At 49.5% G+C, this 10778-nt stretch overlaps 1 protein-coding gene across 1 annotated transcript; it reads right to left on the bottom strand.

The window, feature by feature from the left end:
* Positions 1 to 7376: 7376 nt before the first annotated feature.
* Positions 7377 to 10322, bottom strand: GFER (growth factor, augmenter of liver regeneration). Its single transcript, XM_058849804.1, has 3 exons — positions 10107 to 10322; positions 9335 to 9546; positions 7377 to 8619 (listed from the first exon to the last, which is right to left on the bottom strand). Exons 1-3 carry the CDS (start codon positions 10299 to 10301, stop codon positions 8457 to 8459), a joined length of 570 nt encoding a protein of 189 aa, XP_058705787.1. The 5' UTR covers positions 10302 to 10322; the 3' UTR covers positions 7377 to 8456.
* Between the last annotated feature and the right edge of the window lie 456 nt (positions 10323 to 10778).

Genomic DNA, 10778 nt, shown 5'->3' with positions numbered 1-10778 from the left:
AGCTCGGAGGGAGTTCCCCCCGCAGCTCCAGGACCATGTCCTGAGTTGGTTTTCACAGCACCGCGATGCTGATCCCGGTTCCATAGATACCGATGCCATGACAACCCTGACATCATCCGTGCTCCGGAGCGGAGCTGCAGGGAAAGGCGCAGGGAGGAGGAGCACGCTGGCCCTGCTGGCTCGGGGCTGTGGGGCTGGGGGCTTCCCCTGGCCCCAGCACAGCCCCACTGCAGCCCCATTCCCCTTGCAGGGACCGTGCCACTGCCACAGCCCGTGGGGCAGGTGTCACACCTCTCACACCCACGATGCAATCACAGAGAGAAGGATTCCCGTGGATCCTGTTTCCAGCTCCTTTTGGCCTTCTGCAGTTTTGTCAGTCTGTTCTTTCTGGCGGGTTGGAATCAGGATTTAACTGTTGAAGCTCATAATGATGCCACGCAGTTTTTCTCAATTACAGGTGAGTCATGATCTCTCCAGGTCTATTTCTGACTCCCAGCAGGAAAAGCAGAATTCAGCCCTTCATTCCTCAGTGTCACCAGCTCAGAAACCTGCATATTTTTCTAGGCAAAACCGAAATGGTCATGAATTGGCCATGAATTGGTCCCTCCTGCTTTCTGCTGGCAGGATGGCTCATGGAGCTGGCCAGGGATGGTACCCCAGTGCCAAGATCATCATTGCCAGCTCATCCCTGAATTGCAGGTCAGGAACAAAGACCAAATTAACTTGAAGGGATTACCCGAGGTGTGATTTTCCATCAGCTTCAGCAGCTTAGAAGCAGCTGTTTCAGCATCCTCAAAAACCAGTTTCACGCTTTGGGAACAAACCATTCCAAAGCCATCAGTTCCATGTGATGGAAGGGCTGTCCTGCTCCTCGAGGGTGGCCAGTGCCAGGGAGGCAGCGTGTCCCAGGATACTGCACAGGGAATCAGCTGGACCTCTGGGCTCTGCTCCTGCTTTTCTGATCATGTTGGGAAAGCTGCTTCTTCCTCCCTCTTTCTAAAGTGTCTTGCCTGGCTCATCTGTCCCAGCTGGAACAGGAATATTTTGGATAATGCAGAGCACAAGGACACTGCCTGAATCTTTGAGATGTTGCCCTAGAACCAATCATGACCATTTCTAGACAGGTCAGTGCTTTATACCCTTCAAGGTATGCCTGTGGTGCACCAGACATTGAGATCCTTGCTCCTAAACTTGTCCTTTCTTTGGGTTCATCCCCCCAACTTCTGCTGTGTGCAGTGTTTATACAATCATTACCCACATCATGGGGTGCCAGTTTTCTTCTCCTGCTCCAGATCAGGGAGAGCACAGGAGATATCTCCAGCCCACATACAAACTGTCTTTCTGTCTCGCTTCCTATTGCTGAAAATCAACAGATACACAGAGCCAGCCAATAATGGGGAAGGATATTGCACCTTCCACATTTTCCCCATCAAATAGAGAACAGCAGTGCTTGGAAATGGCATTTCCCAGAGGATTTGTTCAGTTTGAACAAGTTTTGTCTGTATTTACCATTCCCACTGGATTTCAGGGACAGGGAACAAGGATAGGAAACAAACAGAGCAGCACACACACAACTGCCCCAGAGCTGCCCATGTTTTTATTTTACATGAGTTTAATTAAGGGTAGCGGAAAACCTGTATTTGCTTTCTGCTTCTTCTGGCAATGCCGACTTCTTATCTTTGTCTCTATCAAAAAAAAACCCTCAGGTTTTCTTGGGACTAAGTGGACATGACATTTTCTTGTATGTGGACATGACAACTTGGAGGAGATAAGATGTGAAGCTTTCTCCTTCTTCAAAAACCTGTTCCAGTCAGTCCTACCCACTCAGCCAAGGGCTGTGATTTGGATCCTTTATGTATTGGGAGGGGCTCCAAGGTCTCCTTGGAGCCTTCTCTTCTCCAGGCTGGACACCCCCAGCTCTCCCAGCCTGGCTCCAGAGCAGAGGGGCTCCATCAGTGACCTCAAGAGATCCACATTTTCCTTGTGTGTGGGGTCCCAGCGCTGGGCAGAGCGCTCCAGGTGGGAAAAGCGATGTGAAACCGCCTTGTTCTGGGAGCAGCTCCACCTGGAGTGAAGCAATCCCAGCGTGCAGGACACAGCCTGGCTGCAGTGCCCAGCCCCAGGGAGCTGGACAGGCTCTGGACACGGATTCCAGCAGCTCCCTGTGCTCTGAGCCTGCCCTGGCATGGGTGTGGGTGGGAAAACAGCTTGTCCTTCCCATTCCCTGGGCACTTTGATAGATGCTGGTTTAGTTGTTGCTCTGAAATGCTTTGCTTGCTGTACATTAGAGCTTGGCTGATGCTGCTTTCAGCCATCAGGAGAAGCAGAGTTGATGGGAATATTGAGAAGAGCTTAGAAGTCCATAGGGCCCAGAGAGAATGGGCTTCCTGATGAGCAATACCTTGAGCTTGCTATCACTAGAAAGCTCTTCATGCTTTCCACCCTTAGAGATCCAAATATATCTGGAAGATCATTTATTAGCTGGTTACTCATCTGCTTGTGAAATGTTTCTCAGGTGGGATTCAGCACTTACTGTACACAGACACACCCAGGACAAGTGTGCCAGGAAAAACTGTGGAAAACTTTGCTGACTGAAATCACTGAGGGAAGATTGGGAGAGCAGAACTCGGTGAGCTGAGGTAGAAATGGTTGTGAACAGAGGAGTTGTTATCTCAGTGCTTGCATAAAACCCAAACTGAACCAAACCCCAAAGGGTTTCAAAACACCTCTCAGTGGTGCAGCCACGGCCTCAACGGCTCAGGAGAAAACTCAGCATCTGCTCCTCCAGATACGGCACAGCATCAAAACTTTGGGGGTTTTGGCAAACCAGAATCTAATCTGATTCAGCCACTGCTCCCCACATTGGGAGGAGCTTGAAAAAGGGGAATAAGGTGTCTTGCTGTTCCCCAAACAGTTATAAAAAGGGATTTTATAACTGTGAACACTCTCAGGCCCAGGCTTGTGCAGCACAAGCGCATTAAAACAGCCTCCCTGAAAGAGATTTTCATCTAAATAGGAAATACAGGAGAAGGCTGCCCTAACAGCTATTTTTAATCCACTTATGCAGAAGTGGAATTGTGGCTGCAGAAGATGAAGTAACTTACCTGGTGTCTAGCAAGAAGCTTATGACTAAAAAAGAACTGAATTTTGATCTCTGGAGCCTCCAGCCACGTGCTCTGGCCACGAGGGCATTGGCTTTTATACCTTGTATATCTTTTACCCCATCTAAGCAGCAGATCATGAAGAACAGTCTCAGAATCCACTTTTTTTATGCACACCTGGATGGAAAACTCAGGGAAAGCCCAGCTTTGCCTGACCATATTCAGAATTTCCAGGGCAAGTCTCCATCCAGCACTGGGATTTGAGCTTAGAACTAAAGCTTGGTGTTCTGGGAAGCATGGAAGGTTTTAGGGGCTGCATGAAATGCCTGGTGGGACAGACATTAAATTAACTCAGCTGTTTCCTTTCTCACAGATCTGCTAGCCCAAAGCAAAACTCCCATGAAACTCCATGGGATTTCTTCCTACCTTTTCCCACTCAGAGCAGAGCCCATGACAACAATGCCAAGGAAGTTGGGTTCCTCCTCTGGCTGTTCCATGACTGCTGTGTGTTCCCTGTACCCACCTCTGGTCTGTGCAGGAGCCCTGTCACTGTTACAAAATTATCCAGTGAAGTTAATTCACGCTTTCTAATCTGTTAATGACCAGAAAAAGGCAGAACATCTCCATATATCACCAGCTATGAGCTGAAGAACAGGTAGGAAATGCAGGAAACGCTGTCCAGTGTTTTATTCTGCTTCCAAGTGCAGATTTCAGCTGCAGGCAGAGGAATAACACATCCCTCGTTTTGGTAATTACACAAGAGGATTGCACACTGGTTTGAAAAGTAACCAAAGGCACCGAAATCTCCTCCCAAAGTCACATGAGAGGGACTAGGATGAGGTAAAACATTTGGTATCTGGAGCAGTCTTGGTCCAGAGATGGGTAAGAGGTGGAAAAGTCAAGGAAATGCAAGGAAATACATGGAAACACAAGGAAATACATGGAAACACAAGGAAATACATGGAAACACAAGGAAATACATGGAAACACAGGGGAATACATGGAAACACGAGGAAATACATGGAAACACAAGGAAATACATGGAAACACAGGGAAATACATGGAAACACAGGGAAATACATGGAAACACAGGGAAATACATAGAAACACAGGGAAATACATGGAAACACAGGGAAATACATGGAAACACAGGGAAATACATGGAAACACAGGGAAATACATGGAAACACAGGGAAATACATAGAAACACAGGGAAATACATGGAAACACAGGGAAATACATGGAAACACAGGGAAATACATGGAAACACAGGGAAATACATGGCCATACATCCTCTGTTGCCCTCTGCTGTTGGCTTGTTCAGATGTGAAGGGAATTTTCCCGGTAGCTCCCCATGAGAAGCACATTGCAGCCACGAACAGAAGCCAAGGAGAATCACAGGATGTGCTGGATGGGAGGGAAAACTGGGACCAGGAGGGAGCTTCTAGATTTGGAATTCCTGGGAGGAAATTATAGCAGAGCACCTGGAAGTGGAGGGCACCTTTCCAGAGGAAGCAAGGGCAGAACTGGGCAGGTCCCAGTGCCAGGGGCACTGTCAGGGTGCCAGCCCACACCAGTCCAGAGAAATGCCAGCAGAATTTCCAGGCAGGATCAGCCAATCCTCACCAGAACTGTCACGTGCCAAGGGGAACACGGTGGTTTCAAAGCTCGTCAGCCTTGGGAGATGGATGATGCCTGTGGGTCCCCTGTGACTGAGGATATTCTGTCACTCTATTTGTGGAAATCTTAGAAGCAATTACAAATATTCAGAAATGACAGAAAAATCAGATCCATCTGCATTGTTTTATTTTTTCTTTTACATGTATCAGCAGAGAGAAGGGCACCCAACTCCATTTTATCTTCAGCAAACAACCTTTGTCCACAGTTTTGCAGAAGATGCCACCTACCATCATCCCTCAGCTCCCTGCACTGTGATGAACACCTGAACTGAGGGTTGGTCAGCCTGGAATCACGATTTGGTGTTCATCAACACTTCCCTGTGGTGCCAAGGCTGACCCTCACCCCCCTGGATTACAATTTAACTGATTTGTCTCCATGCCATTACCTGTGGTTTGCTTTCCATGTTTTATTGCTTTCCTTATTGCCCTACAAAATCAAGAGTTGACTTCACCTTGTTGGCTGTGCCTAATCCTGACTTCAAAAAATACTGGACAGCTCCTCTCCATCCTTCAGACAAAAGCTCTGAGCAGCCATTCCAGGAATGGAATAAAACCCCAACAAACCCAGTGCTTACAGAGAGGGGAAAGAAAAACCCTAAAAAATCCAAATCCTTCCCTCTCCAAGCCTGTAAAACTCCAGCAGAAAGAATCTCCCACACTGCCTGGAACAGACTGAAGCAAAAGACAAGAGAAAACAAAGCAACTCTTGGGAATCCTACTGTAAACAGGAGCCTGCGTACACCCAACGCACTGCAAAGGAACAGCTAATCCCTGGAAAAATGTCAAAGGCACAGTGCTGCTTCTGCCAGCATCTGCAAGTCTGCCTGCCATCCATGGAACAGACAATTCCCACAGGCCTCCCTGCTCTTTGCTTAAAAAAAAAATTTAAAAAAAAAAGAAGGAAAAAAGTGAAGTACAGTTTGAATGCAAACCGGTGCATGAAAACAGCGAGGAATTTGGGATGCTGCAAGGTTGCTCAGGTGCCTGTCACACAGCAGCAGCTCTCCAGCAAGGTCCCACAAGCTCCTTGGGCAGCCCCTGCTCCTGACTCTGCTCTTCCTCACAAGGGCTCCTCAGATGGAGAGGAAGGAACTTCCCCATTCCAGGAAATGGGATTGCAAGCCCTGCCCTTCAGCGGTGCCACCCTGCTCCAAACCAGCGAGAGCTGAGCTGCTCTCAGCTCTAATGCTGCCCCTCGTGCTGTCAGCACGTCCAGAAATCACTGGGATCCCAGAAAAATTCCCACTGCTCCTCATATAAAAGCAAACTCCGACCTGACAGGACCTGCTGTACAGATTCCTGCATTTTTGCTGGGCAAACAGAGAACTGCATCAATTCCACAGCACAAGAGGAAAGGACCAGGAGCAGCCCCAACTTGTCTGATGAATCCACACAGAATCACAGTTTACCTGAGCCATCAAACTGTAATATATACATATATAACTACATATATATATCTTGTTTTATATATGTAACAGTAGTATCTTGCAGAGGTGAGACCCACCAGCACAGCACAATCTCTTTTCCTAAGATCCCATGCAGCAGGAGTGAATCAGAAGTGAACTCAGTTGCTTTATTATTTTTACATCAACAAGAAATATCATTTGAATACAGAGATTTTTAAGACTAGATTTAATCAAGTGCAGTTAGTAGAGAATTCACAATTTTCTGTACAGAAGTATGAGGACCTCCAATGGAAATTCCTTACCCGAGACTAAAACTTGTGGTACAAATGAGCAGCAGAACAAACTCCCCCACTCCTCACATGGTCAAGTCCACAGAGGTGAGGATATGCCTGAGAAACAACTACATCAGAGCTCTTCTGCCAAGCCTAAAACATGAGAGAACAGAGTGCAAGCACAGCTTTTATCAAATGGCCACTTGGCAAAGATAGAAACTGCCCTAAAAGCATCCTGGCCACAGCTGGTGGCCTCATTTTTAGGCAGGATTTGCTAAAGAGACAGTCTCAGCTTGAAGGCTCTCCCCAAGCCCTGCCAGGACAGGACAGGCTTTTCCTCCTGCACTCCACCAGCAGCTCCCTGAAGCACACAGAGTGCCCAGAATGTGTTGGATCCACCCTCACTTCCCTCTCTGCACTCAGGGAGTGGACAGGTGTGGTGGGAGGCTCCTGTGTCCCTGCTGGTCCCTGACCCTGGCTGGCACATCCCAGGACAGTGCAACTCCCCAGCCTGGTCCCCTGCTAGGTGGAGGTGACAAAGGATGGGACAGATGCTTCACCAACCTGCTCATTTACGCTGAAACAAATGAGGCAGAAATCTCATCATCTGCTCCGTGGGCGAGGAAATTGTCACAGAGAACAGTCGAGGGCAGATTGGAATGGAAGAACACAAAATCCCTGCTTTAGCACAACCAAACCCAGAAGGATTGGTGCCCACACCCCCAGCTGCTAAAAGTGTCCTGACAGAACTGAGTCAGTTGGGTCCTGCCTGCTAAAAGAGAGGGATGCAGCCCTTTTGTTGCTCCTCTCCCCTCTAGTGGATCCCAATGGGCTTTGTTTTGGGGGCTGAGTTCATTACCAAAAGATAAAAAACCCAAGAGCTGGGATTTATTTGTTCTAAGAACCTCAACACGGTGATAGGGAAATTTTCTGAGCACTTTTAATAGCCTGAATGACACCTTGAATCACACTCATTATCAGCTCACTCGGGTTTGTGCTTAGAAATGTTACGACGTAAGTTCAGAAATCATAAAAATCCATAAAAGTCTCATATTCATTTTACAGACCCGACTTTAAAGGACTTGACTGTGCCATAAAATATTAAAATGTGTCTCCAAAGGTGTTACTGGCTCTCTAACCACTAAGGAGCCCCATGCACTGGGTCTCAGATAAGAAATACCATTGCTATTTCCAGTCAAAACCTGCAAAAAAACCCCAAGGGTAAATTCACAGGTGTGCTGTGGGGCATGACATAAGGAAGCTCAATAAAACATGCAAGAGAACCTCAGCAGGAAGCAGGGAAGGAAAAAAGAACCTGCTGTTGTCAGGGTTTGTGCAAACTTCTCCCAGCCAGGAGTGCAGGAAGGGATGAGATCACAACCTACATAAAGAAATTGAAATGATTTTGACTCTGTTTTGTCCTCTGACATGGTAAGTTGAAATACAAAATCCAAGTGAAAAATCTGGGCTCCATTATTTTAGTGTTTAAATTAAATGTAATTGCCCTCAGGATTTTTATCAAAGGAATTGGATGCAAGAGTAACAACAAATCTTGGAGATCCTGGAAAGAGAAATCCAGGGTTACAGACTTGGCACAAAACCCAGCATGAGTTTTCTCTATCAGAAATTAAAATGACAATTAATCAGATGCATTTTCTAAAACATCAGGCAATACCTGTGGAGAACACCACTGTGTTCAGGGAAAATCAATTCTAGCCACAAAAATAAGCAAATGCCCCCAAAATCAGGAAATGTCATAATGAAATGAGTTTGTCAGTGACCCAATCTCAGAGGTTTCTGGCAGCCTCAACCCCTCAGGTACCATTACAGCTACCACTTATCAAAATATCATTGGGATAGGATTTTCAATTCTCCCTTTGGCATTGGTTCAGCTCTCAATCAGTCCCACACAAACAGAGTTACTGTCTCCCACTGTCCCTGCAGCAACTCCACATGGACTGAACTGCTCTGCTGGATTCCCAGAGCAATCCCTGCAGGTTAATCACAGCTCCCATCCTTCCAGCCATCCCTCCAGCGCTCATCCACACGGGAGCAGTCAAATTCCGACTTCCCCAGCTTCCTGTTCACTTCGTTGTGGAGGAGACACAGCCACTGGGAGAAGTTACTCCTGGTGCTCGTATCGGGTTGGTTTGTCCGTAATCTGCAAACAGAGAAGGGGAAACAAATGATTTGAAACTTCTGAGGAAGAAGCTGAGAGCAGCAGGAAACTTTATCATAGAATCCCCGAATGGTTTGGGTTGGAATGGACTTTAAAGATCATCTCATCCTAAGCCTCTGCCATGGGCAGGGACATCTTCTACCAAATCAAACAACTCAGCCCATCTCAGTCTTTGTCTTCACTACTGAGATTGCCAATACAGGGCATTTTTGAGGGTAGAAGAACACTTGTCTCCCGAAAACCAAATTATTCCAAGTCCCAACCTAATTCCACAACTGTTCACAAGCCCATTTTGAACCAGAAAACTCAAAAATTGCCTCAGGGAAGCCTTAGAGGCAGCACAGAACCCAACAGCATGAGGACAGGTGTTTGTTTTTTGAGTACGTGCATCTGTGATTGATGCAATAATGGAAGAAACCAGTTCAGGTAGCTACAAACCCCACGTGCAGGAAGAGCTGCTGATATGCAAACTAGCTGCTGCAGCCAGCACTTCTGGCAAGCCCCTCCAGCACAAAAACCTGCTGAGTCCACTCACCTTTCCCTCAGATCCTCAAAAAACCTGCTGAGGCCACTCACCTTTCCCTCAGATCCTCCAAAAACCCGCTGAGGCCAGTCACTTGTCTTGAGAGCCTCAAAAAACCTGCTGAGCAAACTCACCTTTCCCCAGATCCTCAAAAAACCCTCTGAGGCCGCTCACCTCTCCCTCAGGTCCTCTGCGCAGTGCTCGCAGGGGTAGAACTTGGAGAAGAGGTTGATGAAGTCCCTCATTTCCTTCTGCTGTGCCCCGGAGGGCCGCTCAGGGTAGTAGGCGGCCATGGTGTGCAGGAAGGCCCAGGTGCTGCGGCCCAGCTGCTCGCTGTCCAGGGGACAGTCCGGAGGGGGCTCCTTCTCCTCCATGACCGCCACGTCCTGCAGAGGGGCAGAGGCGTGTGAGGGGACAGCGGGGTTGGTGGGGAAACAGCCCTTTTGTGCTGGGTGGGAAGGTGAGATGGGGGCAACAGGTCCTTCACATCCTTTCTGAGGACATGGCAGAGCCCCCCTCACACCTTCAATCGGAACATGGCAGAGCCCACCTCACACCTTCAATCGGAACATGGCAGAGCCCCCCTCACACCTTCAATCGGAACATGGCAGAGCCCCCCTCACACCTTCAATCGGAACATGGCAGAGCCCCCCTCACACCTTCAATCGGAACATGGCAGAGCCCCCCTCACACCTTCAATCGGAACATGGCAGAGCCCCCCTCACACCCTCAGCGGGGACAATGGCAGAGACCCCTCACCCCCAGGGAGGAGATGGGGACCCCATTTCCATTCCCACTGAAGGGAACGCTGTCCCCGGCTCCTCCACAGCCTGAAGGGAACACGCAGCCTCATCCCACTTGAAGGGGCAGGATGGAGGACTGAGGGAGCTCTGCAGGGACTGGGGGTCGCCAGGAGTTCCCAGGGGAGGCTCCTGCCGCGCCTCACCGCGCTGCCCGGGGCCGCCTGCTTCCTCTGCTCGCGGAGCCAGCTCTTGAAATCCGTGCAGGCTCGGCATGGCTTCTTGGGTGGCTCCCCCGCCGCGCCGTGCGGGACGGGGAAAGGGAAGGGGAAGGAACCGCTGTCGGTGCCCGGGAAGGGCGAGGAGCCCCGACCCGCACGGCCCTCGCTGGGCGCCGCCATGTTGGCGCCGCGGTGCAGGACGGGCCGGGGCGGCGCCATTCCCGCCCGGGCGCCGTGAGGGGGCTCGGACCCGGCACACAGCCAAGTGCCATTTCTGGTGTATTTTTACTAAAAAACAGCAGCAAACTCTTGTGTTGAAATATCGTGTGTGAGGAGAACACGACACTCCCGCCCGTGCTTCCTGGATTTTCGCTTCACATCACCCCTTGGGTGTGGTGGGGCTGTGCTCATCCTCAGGGTGGGCACACAGATCCCTTTCCTTCCCCTGTGTGTGAGGAGCTCTGCCATGTCCCCCTGAGGATGTGAGAAGCTCTGCCATGTCCCCCTGAGGATGTGAGGAGCTCTGCCATGTCCCCCTGAGGGTGTGAGGGGCTCTGCCATGTCCCCCTGAGGGTGTGAGGGGCTCTGCCATGTCCCCCTGAGGGTGTGAGGGGCTCTGCCATGTCCCCCTGAGGGTGTGAGGGGCTCTGCCATGTC

Source organism: Poecile atricapillus, chromosome 14, assembly GCF_030490865.1.
Source record: "Poecile atricapillus isolate bPoeAtr1 chromosome 14, bPoeAtr1.hap1, whole genome shotgun sequence".
NCBI classification, from domain to species: Eukaryota; Metazoa; Chordata; class Aves; order Passeriformes; family Paridae; genus Poecile; species Poecile atricapillus.
Note: the sequence above shows the minus strand (reverse complement) of the source record. Positions and strands in the feature narration are given on the sequence as shown.